The sequence below is a fragment of the Haliotis rufescens genome, unplaced genomic scaffold, assembly GCF_023055435.1.
Source record: "Haliotis rufescens isolate VD_foot unplaced genomic scaffold, xgHalRufe1.0.p SCAF_95, whole genome shotgun sequence".
Classification (NCBI taxonomy): Eukaryota; Metazoa; Mollusca; class Gastropoda; order Lepetellida; family Haliotidae; genus Haliotis; species Haliotis rufescens.
Genome location: NW_025964389.1, coordinates 514,065 through 538,624, shown reverse-complemented (window position 1 = coordinate 538,624; position 24,560 = coordinate 514,065). Strand labels below are relative to the sequence as shown.

At 41.3% G+C, this 24,560-nt stretch overlaps 1 protein-coding gene across 3 annotated transcripts; it reads right to left on the bottom strand.

Moving 5' to 3' along the window:
• Positions 1 to 788: 788 nt before the first annotated feature.
• Positions 789 to 23,834, bottom strand: LOC124112657. 3 transcript variants are annotated; one of them, XM_048391691.1, is made up of 25 exons: positions 23,726 to 23,834; positions 19,791 to 20,011; positions 18,791 to 18,845; positions 18,099 to 18,265; positions 17,165 to 17,219; positions 16,666 to 16,832; positions 16,508 to 16,556; positions 16,197 to 16,276; positions 15,106 to 15,154; positions 14,721 to 14,887; positions 13,476 to 13,530; positions 12,787 to 12,953; positions 9,670 to 9,724; positions 9,183 to 9,349; positions 8,412 to 8,460; positions 8,101 to 8,180; positions 7,443 to 7,491; positions 7,049 to 7,203; positions 5,792 to 5,840; positions 5,150 to 5,316; positions 3,691 to 3,739; positions 3,258 to 3,424; positions 1,615 to 1,663; positions 1,281 to 1,411; positions 789 to 891 (listed from the first exon to the last, which is right to left on the bottom strand). In XM_048391691.1, exons 2-25 carry the CDS (start codon positions 19,999 to 20,001, stop codon positions 836 to 838), a joined length of 2,445 nt encoding a protein of 814 aa, XP_048247648.1. In that variant the 5' UTR covers positions 20,002 to 20,011; positions 23,726 to 23,834; the 3' UTR covers positions 789 to 835. The 3 variants fall into 3 exon arrangements, with proteins under 3 accessions (XP_048247648.1, XP_048247649.1, XP_048247650.1); XM_048391692.1 differs by lacking the exons at positions 3,258 to 3,424; positions 3,691 to 3,739; positions 23,726 to 23,834; XM_048391693.1 differs by lacking the exons at positions 5,792 to 5,840; positions 7,049 to 7,203; positions 7,443 to 7,491; positions 8,101 to 8,180; positions 23,726 to 23,834.
• Between the last annotated feature and the right edge of the window lie 726 nt (positions 23,835 to 24,560).

The following is a 24,560-nucleotide window of genomic DNA, read 5'->3' as shown; positions in this document are numbered from 1 at the left end:
GCCAGCGATAAAAGGCGATATAAAAATCTGCCGTAGTCAGTACTATCAATACTTATGTTGATAATAAATGCAGAGAAATGGGGTGGACACAATAGGGATCAATTTCTTGTCAGGATAAAGTAGACACAATTTATTGATAACAACTTCTTTAATTACTGGTACTGTTATACATAAATTGTGTCTACTTTATCATCTGTCAACTTCAAATTCAGGCCAATCAAACAATTCTTATCAGGCACCTGTCTGTTTTAGTGTGTCGTCGTACCCATCTGATTCCAGCATAGATTCAACCAGTCACCCGTTTATATGCTGTTGTAATACCACTGTTATAATTCTGGCGTTAGCCTATTCAATAATATTGGGAGGTATGTGATCGTTGATTTGAAACCTCAAAATATTCCGATAAGTAAACCCTTTCGAAATTTTCAGGTGTCGAATTTAGAGATAAATCTACTTGAGTTGTGAAATTAGAAGTCTAATAACTAAATAAGAGTTGTCGAGTCTACAGTGCGGGGACCTCAAATTTTAAAACACAGTAAGTTTATCTCCATCTTACCTTGACGACAAGAACGCTTTGAAAACGTGCAATTACACTTGATTACGGAGGCATTGAAGTATTTAATGGCTTTTAATACCTGATTTTTACCAATCAGAATCAAGCATTCTTCAGTGTCATTGAAGAATTAAGGAAACATACCTCCAAATTACAAAGGCAACAGGTTTATCTCAAAAATGGCGCATGACTATTCAAGTTTCTATTACAAACTTGAAACGCTTAACACACAAGCTAGAGAGGTATGGTATGTTTATTCTTGAACACACTACATCAACGGGTTTAACTACCCCATTCAATCGGATCAAGGTGAATCAGATCGGACCATTGGTTCAGGACTGGAAGTAAAGAAAGCACACAGATGTGTGAATGATTGGGTTATGCGTCATGGAGTGTTAAGTGACACCAACTGGTTCAGGTATGGGCGTACAGACGAAGCATAGTTATCGAAGAGAATCTGTGATCCGAACTCACTAGAAGCAGATCCTGACAGCCACGGGACGCAAATTGCGACACCTTATACAACTTATTACTGTTGATATTGTTTGCAGTAAAAGACAGTGGGTGATTTTCTTATTCTTCACTCGTACCAGTGTCTATGTTACTTTTTATCATCAAACACATTGTATCAACACGACGCTGAAAACCATTATATTCAGACATAATTTATGTATGAACCTATCGTTTTTAAAACATTCCGTGAAATCAAACTAACGTCTTCATATACCTGTTTGCGAAAGGATGTCTTTCAAGGTGGGTAAGGTGCCAAGAACAGTGAAGTCCTTTCCTGTCTGTTTGATAGCACCGCCAATGGTTTGCAGGTCATCCTTGAGGCCGATCAGGACATCATCTTTTGTTCTATGTTTTATAAAATATGTGTATTTTACCTTCTGAAAGAATCGCATTACGGACCATCAAAAGTTTCACAATTACTTTTAGGGTGCAATTAAGTTTACAACAGACATCGAACTTCTGCCTCAACATAACATATACCTGATACAATCAAAATGACTGAAGCTATTGGTGGATCATAATAAGTATCGGCTATTATATATACATACAACTCTCTCTTGCCGTGGAACAGGTTTGCCAGAGCATTCCCAATAAGGTCTGAAACAGAAATGAATGGGTACGCGTGAAATGTGTGTTTCCATTAAAATCGTCAAGGTTCTGTTCCAGTCATTAACGCTGATGTTAACTTTACCGTTTTAGTCGTGACATAATGTACATTGTGTTTATAATACCGTTGAGGTGCTTCAGTAAACCTGTCACAAAGTTGTGGAGGGCATTTTCACAGTGACAAAAAATGTGTCCGATGCAATTCCCTATTTTGACTTGTACCATGTGTTCCTGTGTCTTTTCAGGTGAACGATTTACTTGCCTTTGCGCCTTTGCGCTTGGGACTACGGGAGGGGAGGATACGGTCACCTTTTTGCAAACACTTGTTATCATCACTATTTCACATGTTCATGATATAGCCGGAAAGGTACAATCGAGATTTCTTGTGAATATGGAAAGGGTTTTGTCGCGATTATTTATTTCAGTATTATGGACATTTATTTTGTCACTTTGAATCTATATGCATAAGGCTGCATTTGAAACATGCCGTCCCACTCGTTGCCTTTATTTATTGTTCAGGTGGGTAAATCAGATGAAGAGAGTAGTGAGTGAGTATGGTTTTACACCGCTTTTAGCAATATTCCAGCAATATCACGGCGGGGGACAACAAACATGGGCTTTACACATTGTACCCATGTCGGGATTCGAACCCGGGTCTTCGGCGTGACGAGCGAACACTTTAACCACTAAGCTACCCGACCTCCCTCAGATGAAGAGAATTTCGCCGTCATTGAAGGATATCGGATTATCGATAGACCTGAAGCTTAAGCTAAATTTCATGGATAAATTTCTTTGTTTTGACTTTGCCGAACAAGACAGAAGATACGATTTCAATATTACAATTGTTAACTTCCCCGTTATGTCGAGCAATAATTCCACAACTCCAATTAGATAATTTAGATCTATGCACAACGATTCAGAGTGACGAAAAATTCTAACAAGACTTTATAGGAAGGATGACTTCAACTTCCAATAATCAGCTGCCCCTTTATGTCAAGCAAGCTTCCAGTAGATCCAGCCTATGGTGGTGTCTACATTTCACAGCTTTTGAAGTTCAATCGAGAATGGTATTTCTACGGAGATTTCAAAGAGCGCTGGCCAGACGAATGATGCTCAAAAGGAAGTTGATCAGGGTTACAACATTCAATGCCTTGAATATGCCTTTCAAAACGTTTCATGATAGACACGGAGAATACAATTACAACTTTGGGGATTCAGTGACCAAAACAATGTCCGGTAAAATTCTCTATTTTGACGTGAACCAAATGGTTTTTTCAAGGGAAGGCAGTTAAGCCTTTGCAAGATTTTGTGACGGGAACCGGTGGAGAGGCAGGATAAGCTTCTCTTTTTACAATGTATTATAACTGTTTGATAACGATTTGGAAAGACAAGCTTATGATATAGTCGGAAACGAGCAATGTACTCTACTTTCAGTTTTATAGCTTACCCTTCCATTTACATAGTGATGTTTATGTTCAGTTCTGATGCCTAATAACTTGAAAGATTGAATAATAGTGTGTTAACGTCTTAGTGTGCATTGTGTTGTCGTGGTGTTGAAATAGTATCGTTCGTGCACGTGTTTTACCGGTGAGTGTGCCTCCGAGCATCTTCAGAGTATCGTTCTGGAGGGTTCCGAGAAGATCTTTGCCCACGTTGGCGGCAAATGGTACGAAGTCCTTTCCTGTCTCTTTGATAGCACCGCCGATGGTCTGTAGGTCGTTCTTTATGCCGGTCAGGAGATCCTTTTTTGAGCTATGGGTTGATCAGATATATATGCTTTGTCACTGTCATATTTTCGGAAAGGATCTCTCTGATTGTGTCCATATGAACGTATTAGGGTTAAGGGGTGTGAGTTGTATGTTTGTGTCTCCGAAACCTTAAACAATTAAGTTTTTTATCAGACATCGATCTTTTGACCTGCTCCCAAAGCAAAACATATACTTGATACAATCAGAAGAATGGAAAACTGGAAGCTTAAAGGTGGACCACAAAAAGTATCGGATAATGTTTATACATACAGCTCTCTCTTGCCATGGAACAGGTTTGCAAGAGCATTGCCAATAAGGTCTGAAACAAAAAATGAATGGGTATGCGTAAAATTTATATTTTCATGACGTTTTTATGAACTGTTAAGGTTTTCATGAATACTTTAACGTTGATATGTTTACTTTACCGTTTTCGTGATGGCATTTGTAGATTCATTGTGTATATACTGTTTCTGTGTATATTTTCCCTTTGTAGGTATAACATTGTCGTTGGAGTGCATGTATTACTGATGTAGTTCTTATATTATGTTGTAGTGTTTACATTACCACTGCAGTGCTATTAATAATGATTGGCGTTAACATGTTCATTCAGTGTATTTGTTTCTGCAAACTGTGTGAATGGTGTGTGCTACGGGTAAGACAGAACATGCTTACTATTTCGCGAACACCTTGTATCATCACTAATTTTCAGTAGTCCATTCATATAATTTTCACAACCATTTTGCCCTTCTCCCCAAATGGAATTACTTTCGACGGATAATCTAGATTAGGCATTCTCTTGAATTGACAATATATATTTACTTAATCAAAAATACAAAGGATTTGCTTGAATGTTTGCAATCTCAGAATAGAACCAAGTTCAATTCTTCCAATGCGTTTCCACTCTAAACATGACTAAACCACATGACAAACTTAAGGGAAAATTCACTCCTTTGTCCATGGGGAATTTATGACTAAACGTGGTGACCATGGATATACTTCTATCGCTGTAATCAAAGGTTCAGGACAATTTGTCAAAATTGAAAGTAACTGTAAGTTGGAGTGTGCGGAGAGAAAATTGTGTTAAATGCTGGACTTTCTTATAAATAGCATACATTTGCAATTTGGGAATATACCATTTAGGTTAGGTATCCCCAGGAACTGATCCCCATGAACTGAAGACTCGTGAAGATCCGGGGTAGAATAGGTCTTCAGCAACCCATGCTTGCCGTAAAAGGTGACTATGCTTGTCGTAAAAGGCGACTAATGGGATCGGGTGGTCAGTATCGCTGACTAAGGTTGATGCATGTCATCGATCCCCATTGCGTGGATCGATGCTCATGATATTAATCACTGGATTGTTTTGACTTGTACCACAAGTTCACATGATAGTTCAGGTGAACACATACTTGCCTTTGCATGTGTTTGTGACGGGGGTGTTGGGTCGTGGGATACGCGCACCTTTTCGTGAACACCTCGTATCATCACTGTTTGATAATGATTCGTAAACACTTGCTTATGACATAGTCGGAATCGCTCAATGTACTACGCTGTCAGCAGAACTGTTTCATGAATATGCAAAGTGATTTGTCGGTAACATTTACATTAACTTTGTAACGTTTGTATTCCATTGTGATGATCACATGAACGTTTGAATGATTATGTGTGAACATCTTAGTATGCATTGTGTTGTCGTGGTGTTGAAATAGTTTCGTTCGTGCACGTGTTTTACCGGTGAGTGTGCCTCCGAGCATCTTCAGAGTGTCGTTCTGGAGGGTTCCGAGAAGATCTTTACCCACGTTGGCGGCAAATGGTACGAAGTCCTTTCCTGTCTCTTTGATAGCACCGCCGATGGTTTGAAGATCGTTCTTGATGCCGGTCAGGAGATCCCTTTTTGAGCTATGGGTTGATCAGATATATATATATGTTTTGGCACTGTCATTTTATTTGGAAAGAATCTCTCTGAGTAAGTCAACATTATCCAATTAGGGTGTAGACCTAAGTAGACCATATACTTGTTTGTTTGTTTTGTTTGTTTGTTGTTTTACGCCGCACTCAGCAATATTCCAGCCATATGACGGCGGTCTGTAAATAATCGAGTTTGGACCAGACAATCCAGTGATTAATATCATGAGCATCGATCCACGCAATTTGAATCGATGACATGCATCAACCAAGTCAGCGAGTCTGACCACCCGATTCGGTTAGTCGCCTCTTACGACAAGCATAGTCACCTTTTACGGCAAGCATGGGTTGCTGACGACCTTTTCTACCCCGGATCTTCACGGATCACATATACTTGATACAAGCAGAAGGATCGGAAACCGGAAGCTAAAAGGAGGATCATATTAAGTGCCGGAGTGTTAATACATACAGCTCACTCTTGCCATGGAACAGGTTATCAAGAACAGGCCCGATAAGGTCTGAAACAAAAAATAATGGGTATGCTTGAAAATGTGTCTTTTCATTATTTTTTTATATAAACCGTCATGGTTGTACTGTTAACATTATCGTATATGTTTACATTACCGTTTTTTTCTATTACATAAGGTTCGTTGTGCATATTTTATACCTTTTTGTTTTTATGTTACCGTTGTAGTGCCCATATTAACATTGTGGTGATCGCCGCCATGAATATATTTTTCTGTTTTAGTTTGTATGCCACCGCTGAGACGCTTATATTACCGTTGTAGTGTTCCAGTCCTTGCATTAACGTTGTAGTGCTTACAGTTCTGTCGAAATATGTACACTGCCCTTGTCATGCTAACAGTAAAGCTGAGGTGTCATAGTAAGACACAAGAAAGAGCTATCACAGGATCCAGCAAATGAGCAACCAAATCCCCGTCTCAAAGATTAACCCAAATCCTAAATACAATTGAAGAAAGACGTTCCTGACATTCACAAAAAGTATTTGAGGCAAATGGAATATATACCATGTGGATTCCCCAAACCTCAAAGGATTTGCTTCAGTGTTTGCAATCTCAGATAAGAACCAATTTCAATTCTGTCAAAGAATATAATTTTTCCTTTCTAAACATCATTATCCAACATTACCATGGGGAATGTTTTTAGGACATATTCTTTGATCTAGAGGGATATTTTACTAAACAAGACATCACCGATACATTTACGCCTCTATCATCAAAGATTCAGGACAATATATACAAAATTGAAAGTAAATGTCATCTGGCCCAGTCATCCAAGGCGCCGCGATTCGTTGTGCAGAGTTGCGTCCCTTGGGCACGCCAGGAACCTAGGATTGTGGTTTCGAATCCCAGTTCGCCCCGATTATGTTTCTAAGTTTGTCAGCACCATACCCGTAATCGTGGGTTTCACCGAAGTGGTAAACGTCTGAGACCTTCATCTCTTCGGGCTTTCCTCCCACATTAAGCTGACACGCCGCGATTTAACTTGAATACTGTTAAAAGCGGCGTTAAACCCAACTCACTCACTCACTATCATTATAGAAAGGGTTTTTTCACTTGTATTTACATTTTGTAGTAATGTTCACTTCCTATTGTGATGCTTACATGAAAGCTTGTTATGATTATGTGTTAACGTCTTAGTATGCATTGTGTTGTCGTGGTGCTGAAATACAATCGAGCTTGCACGTCATTCCGGTGAGTGTTACCTCCGAGCATCTTGAGAGTGTCGTTCTGGAGGGTTCCAAGAAGATCTTTGTCCACGCTGGCAGCAAATGGTACGAAGTCCTTTCCCGTCTCCTTGATAGCACCACCGATGGTCTGAAATTCGTCTTTCAGGCCCGTCAGCACATCCCTTTCTGTGCTGTGATTTGATCAAATGTATGTACTGTGATTTTTTAATATCTTTTACTATGTCAAAATCTTAAAATCTTCAGGGGTATTGGCTATGTGGTGGTTGTCTGACATTTTTAGTAACTACGCTTTGATTTAGACATTTAGTTTTTGAACTACTCCCTAAGTAGAACATATACTTAATACAATCAGGAGAATGGCAATCTGGAAACAAAAGATTGGACCATAATAAGTATCGTCTGTACATACAGCTCTATCTTGCCTTGGAACAGGTTTTCAACAGCTTGCCCAATAAGGTCTGAAACAGAACTATATCGGTAAATGTGTGATGTTTTAATAATAATAGTCTATTTATATGGCTCCGTACTCCATGCAGAAGCTTGATCTAAGCGCATAGTCATCTTAACCCCGGTCAATGGATCTGAAAGCACTCAACAGTCATTCTCAGCTCCCCGGGGAGTATACAACCCAAGGTGCCTGTGAGGTGCTAGAAGGTTAACAACCACATTGACATTCTTTGCTGGATATACAGAGGCACATTAAGGACAAAATCACTTGCACAGGAAGACACCACATGTGGTACGTGTGCTTCAGGGTGGGGACCGAAGTCCCAGAAACTCTCAGGAGCCCAGCTCACCCATCCAAGGACACTCTACTACCAACGTTGATTAACTTCACCTGATTCGTGACCTGTGCGCTGTGCACAAACCATGTGTCTTACACTTCAGCGCTCTATTTATTTACATTACGGACTGACTGATTAACTATGGTTCCCTGTGCATGCATTACTGTTGTATTGTTTATACACCCCTGTGGGACTTACACGAACGTTGAAACATTATGTATTTACGCCTTATTTCGCATTTTCTTGTCATGGTCTTGAAATAATTGTGTGTACGTGTTTTACCAGCGATTGTGTCTCCGACCAAGCCGATGATTTTGTTGTCCATGCTTCCAAGAAGATCTTCCAGGACACCCCTTTCTGAGCTGTGGATGGACAGAATGTACACATTGGTTCTGTATGTTTTGAATCCGAAAGAATGTCATTTAGTAAGTCAGTATTTTCAATTAACGTTTAGGGGTATGGAGATTTAAATAACTAAAATTTTATTCGGAAATCGACCATTTGAACTGCTCCCTAAGTAATTCATATACGTAATACAAACAAAGTGATGGAAACCCAGTGGATCAGTAGTATCGGATGTTATCTATACATACAGCTCTCTCTTGCCGTGGAACAGGTTTGAAAGAGCATTCTGAAGAAGGTCTGAAAAAGATATGAATGAGCATACGTAAAACGTGTTTTTTTCACAGAATTTGTATATTCTCATTTATAGCGAGAAGTGTGCACTTTAACGTTGCAGTGCATACATAAATGATGCAGTGCTTACATTACTGCAGTGCTCATATTTTGGTGATTACGGTAACATTCGGTGAATACACGTACATTATTGCCGTTGTGCTTACGATACCACTGTTGTGCTTAATCCTCACTGTGTTGAAAACGAACTTATTTCTTAAACGGTTCTACACGTGTACACAGCAGACGTAATTCAATTTTAACAAATCTGTTTTAGTGTCAACAATATCAGTGAATGAACTCTGTCTGGTTCGTCACTTGATTGTCTTGTCAAGACTCGATTATTTTACACAGAGTGCGAATAAGGCAACAAACAGCTACTCATTTTATGCAAATATTTTGAGCGGATGTGCTACCGGTATAGCAATGCATATTTACACTTTCCGCGAAAACCTGCTGTCATGACTGATTTTCAATTATATATTCATATCATTAACACTGCTATATTGCATTTTACGCCCAATGGAATCTGTTTCGGCAAAATATCTCTGCCGTTGGCGTTGGCGTTGGCATTGGCGTTGGCGTTGGCTTTGGCGTTCGCGTCCGCGTTTTCTATTTCGATGTGCACTCAAGTGGACGTGTTAACGGATTTTGTGTCGTCGTAGTGTTCACACATGCACGTGTTTTACCTGAAATTGTGCCCCCAAGCATCTTTAGGGTGTCATTCTTGAGGGTTCCGAGAAGATCTTTGCCTACACCGGCAGCATAAGGTACGAAGTCCTTTCCTGTCTGTTTGATAGCACCGCCGATAGTTTGCAGGTCATCCTTGAGGCCGGTCAACACATCTCTTTCTGTGCTGTGTTAAAATGAATTGGCTTTGGTGCAGAGATTTGGTAAAAGAAGCCCTTTATATATCAAACAATGTACACAATTAAGTTGATGGCTTAGAGAGGTTGTGAAAGAGAAGATGTATCATTTAATGAATTAAGTTTTCTATCCGAGATCAAACTTTGGAGCAACTCCCTAAATATGTTTATCTTATTGCTCTGTATGTTACTTTCTGACAGAGATGGTATGATGATGAAGATGATGATGATGATGATGATGATGATGATAAAAACATCCTAAAGATCAAGGGTGAATCGTAATTAGTTACAGAATATCGACTATACATACATTGTATCTCTCTTGCCGATGTGGAACAGTTTCGAAATAGCCTCTCCAAGAAGATCTGAAAAGAAATGAATTTGTGTACGTGAAATGTGTTTTGCACTGAAATTTATCATGAAATACAATCTGTCATGTATGTTGTGTTTAGTTTACGGTATGTTTACATTATATCACCGTTGCAGTGTTTGTATGATAGCTGGGTCTGTACTCAACCAGTGCAGTGGTAACATTGCCACTGGGGGGCTTTGCGAGGCGTGAACAGGCTGACGCAGTAATGTTTAAATATCTTTGTGGTGCCTACAGTGAGGTTACAGTCCTCACATTAAGGAATTGGTGCTTTAATACCACTGTGGTGCCTACAGTGCGGTTGAAGTGTTTAAATACCCTTGTGGTACCTACAGTGAGGTTGAAGTGCTTAAATACCCTTGTGGTACCTACAGTGAGGTTTTTGTGCTTAAATACCCTTGTGGTACCTACAATGAGGCTGAAGTGTTTACATACCCTTGTGGTACCTACAGTGAGGCTGAAGTGTTTACATACCCTTGTGGTGCCTACAGTGAGGTTGCGGTGCTTCAGAACCCTTGTGGTGCCTACAGTGAGGTTGCGGTGCTTAAATACCCTTGTCGTGCCTACAGTGAGGTTGAAGTGTTTACATACCCTTGTGGTGCCTACAGTGAGGTTTTTGTGCTTAAATACCCTTGTGGTACCTACAATGAGGCTGAAGTGTTTACATACCCTTGTGGTGCCTACAGTGAGGTTGAAGTGCTTAAGTACCCTTGTGGTACCTTCAGTTAGGCTGAAGTGTTTACATACCCTTGTGGTGCCTACAGTGAGGCTGAAGTGTTTACATACCCTTGTGGTACCTACAGTGAGGCTGAAGTGTTTACATACCCTTGTGGTGCCTACAGTGAGGTTCCAGTGCTTAAGAACCCTTGTGGTGCCTACAGTGAGGTTGCGGTGCTTAAATACCCTTGTGGTACCTACAGTGAGGCTGAAGTGTTTACATACCCTTGTGGTGCCTACAGTGAGGTTGAAGTGCTTAAGTACCCTTGTGGTGCCTACAGTGAGGTTGAAGTGCTTATGTACCCTTGTGGTGCCTACAGTGAGGCTGAAGTGTTTACATACCCTTGTGGTGCCTACAGTGAGGGTGAAGTGTTTACATACCCTTGTGGTACCTACAGTGCGGTTGAAGTGCTTAAATACCCTTGTGGTACCTACAGTGAGGCTGAAGTGCTTAAATACCCTTGTGGTACCTACAGTGAGGTTGAAGTGCTTAAATACCCTTGTGGTACCTACAGTGAGGTTTTTGTGCTTAAATACCCTTGTGGTACCTACAGTGAGGCTGAAGTGTTTACATACCCTTGTGCTACCTACAGTGAGGCTGAAGTGTTTACATACCCTTGTGGTGCCTACAGTGAGGTTGCAGTGCTTAAGAACCCTTGTGGTGCCTACAGTGAGGTTGCGGTGCTTAAATACCCTTGTGGTACCTTCAGTTAGGCTGAAGTGTTTACATACCCTTGTGGTGCCTACAGTGAGGTTTTAGTGCTTAAATACCCTTGTGGTACCTACAGTGAGGCTGAAGTGTTTACATACCCTTGTGGTACCTACAGTGAGGCTGAAGTGTTTACATACCCTTGTGGTACCTTCAGTTAGGCTGAAGTGTTTACATACCCTTGTGGTGCCTACAGTGAGGTTCCAGTGCTTAAGAACCCTTGTGGTGCCTACAGTGAGGTTGCGTTGCTTAAATACCCTTGTGGTACCTACAGTGAGGCTGAAGTGTTTACATACCCTTGTGGTGCCTACAGTGAGGTTGAAGTGCTTAAGTACCCTTGTGGTGCCTACAGTGAGGTTGAAGTGCTTATGTACCCTTGTGGTGCCTACAGTGAGGCTGAAGTGTTTACATACCCTTGTGGTGCCTACAGTGAGGGTGAAGTGTTTACATACCCTTGTGGTACCTACAGTGCGGTTGAAGTGCTTAAATACCCTTGTGGTACCTACAGTGAGGCTGAAGTGCTTAAATACCCTTGTGGTACCTACAGTGAGGTTGAAGTGCTTAAATACCCTTGTGGTACCTACAGTGAGGTTTTTGTGCTTAAATACCCTTGTGGTACCTACAATGAGGCTGAAGTGTTTACATACCCTTGTGCTACCTACAGTGAGGCTGAAGTGTTTACATACCCTTGTGGTGCCTACAGTGAGGTTGCAGTGCTTAAGAACCCTTGTGGTGCCTACAGTGAGGTTGCGGTGCTTAAATACCCTTGTGGTACCTTCAGTTAGGCTGAAGTGTTTACATACCCTTGTGGTGCCTACAGTGAGGTTGAAGTGCTTAAGTACCCTTGTGGTGCCTACAGTGAGGCTGAAGTGTTTACATACCCTTGTGGTACCTACAGTGATGCTGAAGTGTTTACATACCCTTGTGGTGCCTACAGTGAGGCTGAAGTGTTTACATACCCTTGTGGTGCCTACAGTGAGGTTGCGGTGCTTAAATACCCTTGTGGTACCTAAAGTGAGGCTGAAGTGTTTACATACCCTTGTGGTGCCTACAGTGAGGTTGAAGTGCTTAAGTACCCTTATGGTGCCTACAGTGAGGTTGAAGTGCTTAAGTACCCTTGTGGTGCCTACAGTGAGGCTGAAGTGTTTACATACCCTTGTGGTACCTACAGTGAGGCTGAAGTGTTTACATACCCTTGTGGTGCCTACAGTGAGGCTGAAGTGTTTACATACCCTTGTGGTACCTACAGTGAGGCTGAAGTGTTTACATACCCTTGTGGTGCATACAGTGATATTGCAGTGCTTAAATACCCTTGTGGTACCTACAGTGAGGTTTTAGTGCTTAAATACCCTTGTGGTACCTACAGTAAGGTTGCAGTGCTTGAATACCCTTGTGGTACCTACAGTGAGGTTGAAGTGCTTAAATACCCTTTTGGTACCTATGTACAGTGAGGTTGCAGTGCTTAAATACCCTTGAGATACCTACAGTGAGGTTGCAGTCCTTACATTTACGAAGTAGTGCCTAAATACCACTGCGTTGCTTTTTAGGGACACTTTTAATGATTATGTGTTAACGTTTCAGTGCTTATTTGTCATTGTGTTTAAGTTGTTTCACGTATGTGCTTGTCTTACCGGAGATTGTGTTCCCGACCATCTTGAGAGTGTCGTTTTTGACGGTTTCGAGAAGGTCTTTGCCTACGCCGGCAGCATATGGTACGAAGTCCTTTCCTGTCTGTTTGATAGCACCGCCGATGGTTTGCAGGTCATCCTTGAGGCCGGTCAACACATCCCTTTCTGTGCTGTGGGGTGATAAAATCTATATAACGGTACTGTGCGTTCATTTTCTCCTTGTACTTTCCAACATTTACGCAGTTACGTTTTTAGGTTTATGGGTTGAGTGCATTTGTAACAGAACATTAAAGCAGATAACCTTTCTATCCGACATCAAACCTTTCGACAACTCCTTTAGTAAATATATGTCATGACATTCTGTGCTTCTTTCTTATAGAGTTTTTTCTGAGGATGGAGTGTCTGGAGTGTATTGGTGAGTTTTGTCAGAAAACATAAGTAATTTGTATCTTTTCTGATATCGAACTTTTGAACCACTTCGGAAGGATGCAAATCTGGAAGCAATTGTGTGGATCCTAATAGTTAGTAAGTCACTTACTTGATAACGGTGTTAGAACCTACACCGAAACGTCGCTCCTAATTGTGATAAAGGAGTTTTTCATCCATCTATCTTATCCGACTTAGTCTCCAACTTCTGAAAGCCTCTCAAAGAAGTGGATCATAATAAGTTACAGAATATCGCCTATACATACAGCGTATCTCTCTTGCCGATATGGAACAGTTTAGAAAGAGCCTGTCCAAGAAGATCTGAAAAAGAAATTTATTTGAATATGTGAAATTTATTTTGCACTGAATTTACAGTGAGATTCAAACTGTGATGTATGTTAGTGTATAGTTTAAAATTGATATGCCTATTTTACCGTTTTGGTGATGACGGAAGGTTCATTGTGTATGTATTATTTTAGTGTTTATATTGCTATTGTGGTACATTATTACGGTTATAGTGTATACATTATAGGTGAAGTGAATATACCACTCTTTTGGTGTGTATGCCATCACTGAGACGCTTATATTACCGTTGTAGTGTTCCAGTCCTTGCATTAACGTTGTAGTGCTTACAGTTCTGTCGAAATATGTACACTGCCCTTGTCATGCTAACAGTAAAGCTGAGGTGACAACAGTGTCATAGTAAGACACAAGAAAGAGCTATCACAGGATCCAGCAAATGAGCAACCAAATCCCCGTCTCAAAGATTAACCCAAATTCTAAATACAATTGAAGAAAGACGTTCCTGACATTCACAAATAGTATTTGAGGCAAATGGAATATATACCATGTGGATTCCCCAAACCTCAAATAATTTGCTTCAGTGTTTGCAATCTCAGATAAGAACCAAGTTCAATTCTGTCCAATTTTCCTTTCTAAACATCATTATCCAACATTACCATGGGGAATATTCTTTGATCTAGAGGGATTTTTTACTAAACAAGAGACCACCGATACATTTACGCCTCTATCATCAAAGATTCAGGACAATATATACAAAAATGAAAGTAAATGTCATCTGGCCAAGTCGTCCAAGGTGCCGCGATTCGTTGTGCAGAGTTGCGTCCCTTGGGCACGCCAGGAACCTATGATTATGGTTTCGAATCCCAGTTCGCCCCGATTATGTTTCTAAGTTTGTCAGCACCGTACCCGTGATCGTGGGTTTCACCGAAGTGGTAAACGTCTGAGACCTGCATCACTTCGGGCTTTCCTCCCACATTAAGCTGACACGCCGTGATATAACTGAAATACTGTTAAATGCGGCGTTAAACCCAACTCACTCACTCACTATCATTATAGAAAGGGTTTTGTCACTTTTATTTACATTTTTGTAGTAATGTTCACTTCCTATTGTGATGCTTACATGAAAGCTTGTTATGATTATGTGTTAACGTCTTAGTAGGCACTGTGTTGTCGTGGTGCTGAAATAAAATCGAGCTTGCACGTCATACCGGTGAGTGTGCCTCCGACCATCTTGAGAGTGTCGTTCTGGAGGGTTCCAAGAAGATCTTTACCCACGCTGGCAGCAAATGGTACGAAGTCCTTTCCCGTCTCTTTGATAGCACCACCGATGGTCTGAAATTCGTCTTTCAGGCCCGTCAGCACATCCCTTTCTGTGCTGTGATTTGATCAAATGTATGTACTGTGATTTTTTAATATCTTTTACTCTGTCAAAATGTTCAAATCTTCAGGGGTATGGGCTATGTGGTGGTTGTCTGATATTTTTAGTAACTACGCTTTGAATTAGACATTTAGGTTTTGAACTACTCCCTAAGTAGAACATGTATCTGGAAACAAAAGATTGGACCATAATAAGTATCGGATATCTATACATACAGCTCTATCTTGCCTTGGAACAGGTTTTCAATAGCTTGCCCAATAAGGTCTGAAACAGAACTTAATCGGTAAATATGTGTTGTTTTCATTACAATAATATATTCAAACTTCAAAAGTTGTAGAGTTCAGTAATAATAATAATAATACTTATAATAATACTAATAATACTACTAATAATAATCTATATTTACACAGCTCCGTACTCCATGCAGAAGCTTGATCTAAGCGCTTAGTAGTCATCTTAACTCCGGTCAATGGATCAGAATGCACTCAAAAATCATTCTCAGCTCCCCGGGGAGTATACAACCCAAGGTGCCTGTGAGGTGCTAGAAGGTTAACAACTACATTGACATCTCATCCTACCGGATACCCATTCTTTACTGGATATATGGAGGCACATTAAGGACAAAATCACTTGCACAAGGAGACACCACATGTGTTACATGTGCTTCAGGGTGGGGCAGGACCGAAGTCCCAGAAACGCTCAGGAGCCAAGCTCACCCATCCAAGGACACTCTGCTTACCAACGTTGCTTAACTTCACCTGATTCCTGACCTGTGCGCTGTGCAGAAGACCACGTGTCTTACACTTCAGCGCTATATTTGTTTACATTACGGACTGACTGATTACCTATGGTTCTCTGTGCCTGCATTACTTGTGCGCTGTGCACAAGACCACTTCTGTTACACTTACACTTCAGCGCTCTATTTATTTACATTACGGACTGACTGATTACCTATGGTTCCCTGTGCCTGCATTACTTGTGCGCTGTGCACAAGACCACTTCTTTTACACTTACACTTCAGCGCTCTATTTATTTACATTACGGACTGACTGATTAACTATGGTTCCCTGTGCCTGCATTACTTGTGCGCTGTGCACAAGACCACGTGTCTTACACTTACACTTCAGCGCTCTATTTATTTACATTACGGACTGACTGATTAACTATGGTTCCCTGTGCATGCATTACTGTTGTATTGTTTATACACCCCTATGGGACTTACACGAACGTTGAAACATTATTTATTTACGCCTTATTTCGCATTTTCCTGTCATGGTCTTTAAATAATTGTGTGTACGTGTTTTACCAGCGATTGTGTCTCCGACCAAGCTGATGGTTTTGTTGTCCATGCTTCCAAGAAGATCTTCCAGGACACCCCTTTCTGAGCTGTGGGTGGACAGAAAGTACACAATGGTTCTGTCTGTTTTGCTTCCGAAAGAAAGTCATTTAGTAAGTCAGTATTTTCAATTAACGTTTAGGGGTATGGAGATTTAAATAACTAAAATTTTATTCGGAAATCGACCATTTGAAATGCTCCCTAAGTAATTCATATACGTAATACAAACAAAGTGATGGAAACCCAGTGGATCAGTAGTATCGGATGTTATCTATACATACAGCTCCCTCTTGCCGTGGAACAGGTTTGCCAGAGCATTCTGAAGAAGGTCTGAAATGAATGAATGAGCATACGTTAAACGTGTTTTTCGATGTGCACTCAAGTGGACGTGTTAACGGATTTTGTGTCGTCGTAGTGTTCACACATGCACGTGTTTTACCTGAAATTGTGCCCCCAAGCATCTTTAGGGTGTCATTCTTGAGGGTTCCGAGAAGATCTTTGCCTACACCGGCAGCATAAGGTACGAAGTCCTTTCCTGTCTGTTTGATAGCACCGCCGATGGTTTGCAGGTCATCCTTGAGGCCGGTCAACACATCTCTTTCTGTGCTGTGTTAAAATGAATTGGCTTTGGTGCAGACATTTGGTAAAAGAAGCCCTTTATATATCAAAAAATGTACACAATTAAGTTGATGGCTTAGAGATGTTGTGAAAGAGAAGATGTAACATTTAATGAATTAAGTTTTCTATCCGAGATCAAACTTTGGAGCAACTGCCTAAATATCTTTATCTTATTGCTCTGTATGTTACTCTCTGACTGAGGTATTATGATGAAGATGATGATGATGATGATGATGATGATGATGATGATTATGATGATGAAAACATCCTAAAGATCGAGGGTGGATCGTAATTAGTTACAGAATATCGTCTATACATACATCGTATCTCTCTTGCCGATGTGGAACAGTTTCGAAATAGCCTCTCCAAGAAGATCTGAAAAGAAATGAATTTGTGTACGTGAAATGTGTTTTGCACTGAAATTTATCATGAAATACAAACTGTCATGTATGTTGTGTTTAGTTTACGGTATGTTTACATTATATCACCGTTGCAGTGCTTGTATGATAGCTGGGTCTGTACTCAACCAGTGCAGTGGTAACATTGCCACTGCGGGGCTTTGCGAGGCGTGAACAGGCTGACGCAGTAATGCTTAAATATCTTTGTGGTGCCTACAGTGAGGTTACAGTCCTCACATTAACGAATTGGTGCTTAAATACCACTGTGGTGCCTACAGTGCGGTTAAAGTGCTTAAATACCCTTTTGGTACCCACAGTGAGGTTGAAGTGCTTAAATACCCTTGTGGTACCTACAGTGAGGTTGAAATGCTGAAATACCCTTGTGGCACCTACAATGAGGCTGAAGTGTTTACATACCCGTGTGGTACCTACAGTGAGGCTGAAGTGTTTACATACCCTTGTGGTGCCTACAGTGAGGCTGAAGTGCTTAAGAACCCTTGTGGTGCCTACAGTGAGGTTGAAGTTTTTACATACCAGTGTGGAGCATACAGTGATATTGCAGTGCTTAAATACCCTTGTGGTACCTACATTGAGGTTGCAGTGCTTAAATACCCTTGTGGTACCTACAGTGAGGTTGCAGTGCTTGAATACCCTTTTGGTACCTATGTACAGTGAGGTTGCAGTGCTTAAATACCCTCGAGATACCTACAGTGAGGTTCCAGTCCTTACATTTACGAAGTAGTGCCTAAATACAACTGCGTTACTTTTTAGGGACACTTTATATTGATTATGTGTTGACGTTTTAGTGCTTATTTGTCATTGTGTTTAAGTAGTTTCACGTATGTGCTTGTCTTACCGGAGATTGTGTTCCCGACCATCTTGAGAGTGTCGTTCTTGACGGTTTCGAGAAGGTCATTGCCTACGCCGGCAGCATATGGTACGAAGTCCTTTCCTGTCTGTTTGATAGCACCGCCGATGGTTTGCAGGTCATCCTTGAGGCCGGTCAACACATCCCTTTCTGTGCTATGGGGTGATAAAATCTATATAACGGTACTGTGCGTTCATTTTCTCCTTGTACTTTCCAACATTTACGCAGTTACGTTTTTAGGTTTATTATGGGTTGAGTGCATTTGTAACAGAACATTAAAGCAGATAACCTTTCTATCCGACATCAAACCTTTCGACAACTCCTTTAGTAAATATATGCCATGACATTCTGTGCTTCTTTCTTATAGAGTTTTTTCTGAGGATGGAGTGTTTGGAGTGTATTGGTGAGTTTTATCGGAAAACATAAATAATTTGTATCTTTTCTGATATCGAACTTTTGAACCACTTCGGAAGCATGCAAATCTGGAAGCAATTGTGTGGATCCTAATAGTTAGTAAGTCACTTACTTGATAACGGGGTTAGAACCTACACCGAAACGTCGCTCCTAATTGTGATAAAGGAGCTTTTCATCCATCTATCTTATCCTACTTAGTCTCCAACTTCTAAAAGCCTCTCAAAGAAGTGGATCATAATAAGTTACAGAATATCGCCTATACATACAGCGTATCTCTCTTGCCGATATGGAACAGTTTAGAAAGAGCCTGTCCAAGAAGATCTGAAAAAGAAATGTATTTGAATATGTGAAATTTATTTTGCACTGAATTTACAGTGAGATTCAAACTGTGATGTATGTTAGTGTATAGTTTAAAATTGATATGCCTACTTTACCGTTTTGGTGATGACGGAAGGTTCATTGTGTATGTATTATTTTAGTGTTTATATTGCTATTGTGGTACATTATTACGGTTATAGCGTCTTCATTATAGGTGAAGTGAATATACCACTCTTTTGGTGTGTATGCCATCGTTGCAGGCCTTATATTGCCACATTGGCGCTTATACTACCGTGTTTGTGCTTGCATGAACACGAGGTCAATACATAACCATTGCAGGGGTTACGTTTCTATCAAAGGGCCGGCATTACCACTGCGGTGCTTAGAGAGTCGTGACAATGCTTACGTTTATGCGAAGTACTTAAATACCCTTGTTGTACCTGCAGTGAGGTTGCAGTACTTACATGTACGTACAAATGCTTAAATATCCTTTAGGTGCCTACGGCGAGGGTGCAGACCTCACATTTACACAATGGTGCATACATACCCTTGTGGTACCGATAGTGAGGCTGCAGTCCTTGCATTTACGCGGCAGTGCTTAAATACCCATGTGGTGCCTAAAGTGAAGTTGCAGTGCTTACATTTACACAATGGTGCGTACATACCCTTATGGTACCTACAGTGAGGTTGCAGTCCTCACATTTAAGGGGCAGTGCTTAAGTACCATTGTAGTGCATACAGTGAGGTTGCAGTGATTACATTTACGCAGCCGTGCTTAAATACCCTTGTAGTGTCGACAGTGAGGTTGCAGTGCTAACAGCAAGGCAGTAGTGCTTAAAATACCCCTTTGGTGCTTACAAGGACACTCCAGTGGTTATGTGTTTAACGTTTTAGTGTTCATATTGTCGTCGTAGTACTTCAATGGTTTCATGCATGCTCGTGTTTTACCGGTGATTGTGCTCCCGACCATCTTGAGAGTGTCGTTCTTGAGGGTTCCGAGCAGGTCTTTGCCAACGGTGGCAGCATAAGGTACGAAGTCCTTTCCTGTCTGTTTGATAGCACCACCAATGGTTTGCAGGTCATCCTTGATGCCTGTCAGGACATTCTGTCCAAGGGCGACGCTCAGGCTCAAGGTCAGCACCACAGTGAAAACCTTCATGTTTGTTGTTCTACAGTCCAAAAATAAAAGGAAATATAGAACCAAAACCACATTTTCCACCGAGAATCGTATGAACTATCATGAAACTATTGTTAATTGAAAGAAACATGCAACAGTGACACATATACCGGAATCCCCATCCATACGCATGAGAGAGTTCAACTTTTGAAAAGGAATGTTTAATTTTTCCCCTTGACAATTTCGTTTTGTAATTTTGTTGAGTTACTCGTACATATAGTCTTTTTAAACATTTGCATTTAGTGAACTTGATTCCCATAAAGGTTTCTAAAATATTAAATCGATCCATCTGGATCAGCATGTAAATTACAGTTTATATCTGATGCTATCGACATCATGTTGAGCGAATCATGTATCATGTTCCGAGAACCATGGCCTACAGATCCCGCATTCTGGGTGGCGGGTCACGCATGACGGCACCGGTCGGGATTCCGGTAAGAATAGAGGTCCCCCAGCAACCTATGCTTGCCGTAAGACTAAATGATTCGGGTGATCAGGCCTGGTCGATTGCATGTCATAGTATCCCAGTTACGGCGATCAATGCTCATTCTGTCAATCACTGGATTGTCCGGACCGGATTGTTGGGTTCGAATATTTACAGACCGCAGTCATGTAGCTGAATATTGGCGGAAACAACAAACAAACAAACAAACGAGTGAAGGACAACTGATGATGGCTCATGCATCAAGATTCGTGGAGAATGGATTTCGGATCCATCTTGCTGGGACACGAATCACAGATCAAAACTCAAAGGCAAAAGGGGATATACCGATGAGTGAGTGAGTTGTGTTTAACGCCGCTTTTAACAGTATTACAGTTATATCGCGGCGTGTCAGCTTAATGTGGGAGGAAAGCCCGAAGTGATGCAGGTCTCAGACGTTTATCACTTCGGTGAAACTCACGAGCACGGGTATGGTGCTGACATACCTAGAAACATAATCGGGGCGAACCGGGATTCGAACCCACAATCATAGGTTTCTAGCGTGTCCACGGTACGCAACTCTGCACAGCGAATCGCGGCGCCTTAGACGACTGGGCCACATGTGTCCCCCTATTATAGTTGAACCATGCATTTCCTCCGTGTAGGTGGGTAGGGGGTCTTTCTTGGTTTGATACTTCAGAGAAATGCCATCAACTCCCTCTGAGCCATTAGTCTAGTTGATTTCCATTACCAATAGTATCACGTAACGTATCTGCTCTTGCTTGAAGGCATTATTTGGGATCAGATTGGGAATGCGTCGTCTACAACTGATGAACACCTAAGGACTATTAGCATGCTTCAAACGGGTAGAACCTTAATATGTTATGTAATATATATGAACCAATATGTTCAATGTGTCTGTGATCTGCAGACTTTGGAATAGGTTTCCGCAGACACAAGTTGTTAATAATCGGCCTCGCACAGGGCGGTCTAGGTCAGCAACAAATGTCCAGGGTAGATAAATAAGAATCCAGGCTTTACGAAATCGAGCCCAAACATCCAATACAATCGCTGTTCGCTTCCGCCAGACCACAGAAGTTCAAGATACTGATCAGACGATTAGAAATCGTCTACATGCTTTACGACCACGTGTTGATTCACCATTAAACCGACACATTCAATCCAGACTCCAGTGGTATTTAGAGCGTAGAACTGGAGGAATCGAAGATGGTCTCGCGTTATGTTTTGGACTTTCTGGACAGGCGTGAACGTGTCTGGGGGCGTCCTGACGTATGGCATGTAAGGTCACATGACATACTTTGGGCTGGGTTTGTAATGATATGGGGCGGGATCGCTATGACTGCCAGAACGCCACTGCATATTGTCCATGGAAGGGTCACTGGACATTACTACCGAGACGACATACTGGCGCCGATAGCTGTGCCGTCTGCTCGTCCTCGGTTTATATTCAAGACGATAACGTTCGTGCTCGCCGTGCACGTATTGCAACTGACTTCATGCTGCAGCAAAACACCACCAACATGCAATGGCCAGATCTAAGTCCTTATCCTTCCCCCACAGAACACGTTTGGAGCATGATCAGGAGACGTGTCCGTCAACGTCAAAGGTCATCCGCTACGTCAGCCGAACTGGGTCAGGCGCTGCAAGAGGTGTGGACAAGACTCTCTCAAATTGTCATTAGGAGATTTGTTCAGACTATGCCATAGTCACTCCGTATAAAGAAATATTCGACCAATCGTGGAGGCATGACCTATTATTGATCAAGTCATCTCAAACGTTCATTCTTTTTTCTACACACCCTCTCGTCTTTCCTGGTTATTTGAACCATCACAATACACCGCCATTGTTCTGTTGATTGTCATATTACACTTAGTCCTTCCTATTTCTTATCCATCTATTACCGTCACTCGATACCTCTCTGTGTTTCTATAATCATCCGTTATTTTTTTAATATCCCCGAATTCTTTTATAATAGATTTGTCATGATCCGATAAATATCGACATGAGGTAACATTGAGGGAACTATTTTGTAAAGCTCTCTCCATCAGTGTCTGATTGCTTGAAAATATATCACATATAGTTCCAATTCTAGAGAAAGGTTTCCCGATGTGTGAGTGTTTATGTAAACAAATATGACTGCTTATCATTAGGATCTACATAATAAAGGGGGACCTTTCCCGTATCATTATATTCATACGCGGTAGCTCAAAGTATATTTGCTTAGAAAGGTATGCCTAGAATATATTATGCTTAGGGAGGTATGGCTGAAAGATAGAATATTTCCCGCGTGTGTTTCCATATCGTAAATAGAATTAATAGGACTAAAATATACAACCAAATGTTCGCAAAATGCATATTTCTATGCTAATGTCTGATATTTATCATACGAAAACACACAATATGCATTCACTATGCCACCATCCTGATGTTGTGGAAATATGTGAAAACATTTTAAACCGCAATAGAATTTGATGGAATTTTCTATAATAAATTCTTATCTTAAGAAACCCCATGAAAAACCGCTTTTGTGTATTTTGAACAATAATGGTTGAACATTGCAAGTAGTGTGCAGGGTCCAGTTCCACAAAGCGACCTTAGCGCTACGACTATCGTAAGTTAAAGTAGGGGTTACCATTACCTCTGCTCAAAGGTCGCTTTATGGGTGAGTGAGTGAGTGTGATTTTACGCCACCTTCAGCAATATTCCAGCAACATCACGGCGGGGGCCACCAGAAATGGGCTTCACACATTGTTCCCATTTCGGGAATCGAACCTGGGTCTTCGGCGTGACGAGCGAACGCTTTAACCACTTGGCTACCCGACCGCCCCTCGCTTTATGGACCGGGGCCCTGCAGATGCTCCTGTCCTATCCAATAGGCGTTCGCCATTTGGTCACGTGTAAAATAATTATTTCCCAATATGGTACTTCTACTAATGATCTGACCAGTCCCCCTCAAGTATCTGGAGAGCCACACATACGGCCGGGGCAAACCTTATCTTCAGCAAACCATGCTTGCCGTAAATCGCGACTAAACATGTCGTAAGAGGCGACTAACGGGATCGGGTGGTCAGGCTATCTGACTTGGTTGATGCATGTCATCGTAACCCATTTACGTAGATCGATGCTCATTTTGTCAGTCACCGGATTGTCTGGTCCAGACTCGATTATATACAGACCGCCGTCATATAGCTTGGAGATGGCGGAGTGTGGTGTTATCAAACAAACAAAAAACCTTCGTGTACAAAGATGGACGTTGACACTTACCTGAGACTGCGTGTTGTACAAGTCTAAAATAATTATATAATCCGTGGACTTTATTCAGAGTAATCACGTGACCTACATGGCACGGCACGCGGACTGCAGCCGCTCCCAGAGAACCTGAGCACATGTTGGGGACCGACTGAGACAGAGATAAGGTGTGGCAAGATAACCGTTGCATCTCTGACCTGCAAGTGTTTGTGTGTAAACTTAGGGTGTAGTTTCCTACTGTACATGTGTACTTTCTTACTGTACATGTGTACTTTCTTACTGTACATGTGTACAAATTGACTGTTACCGCGGGGATTCCGGATTAGCGAAGTCCCCAGAAACCTGGTCGAAGAGTTCACTCGGCTTTTTCCGTAACCTATGTTAATGGCAGCAGTGTTGTAGTGATTGAATGGTTTGGTTGTAAATCAAACACCAATCGATTACTATGTATATAATTCGTCGAACATGACGGCCGATTGTGTGAAATGTTTATGGTGAATAGAGAGATCTAAATATAGCGAATACAAAAATAGCCAGATCGAGCTCTGTGGTTGTTGTGACAGAGGTGAGCCGATTGGGTTAAACACCATCCGTGTCAAGCTCGTGCAAGTCCGTCCGATTACTCGTGCCTGTCTGGAAGGATTCCATATTGGCGTATGAACCTAAAAACTAGCCCAAACAAGAGCGATAACTCTATTTCTGTATGCGTCCAATTGTAATTTTCCACTTCAAAAAAGACTGGCTAACGTACATATTTTAGAAAGAATATCATTGAAAGATCATAACTCAAGTTTTTAAACCACATTTAGCATTACCCTTGTGTTGCGATGTGACAGCCTAATTCTCATTC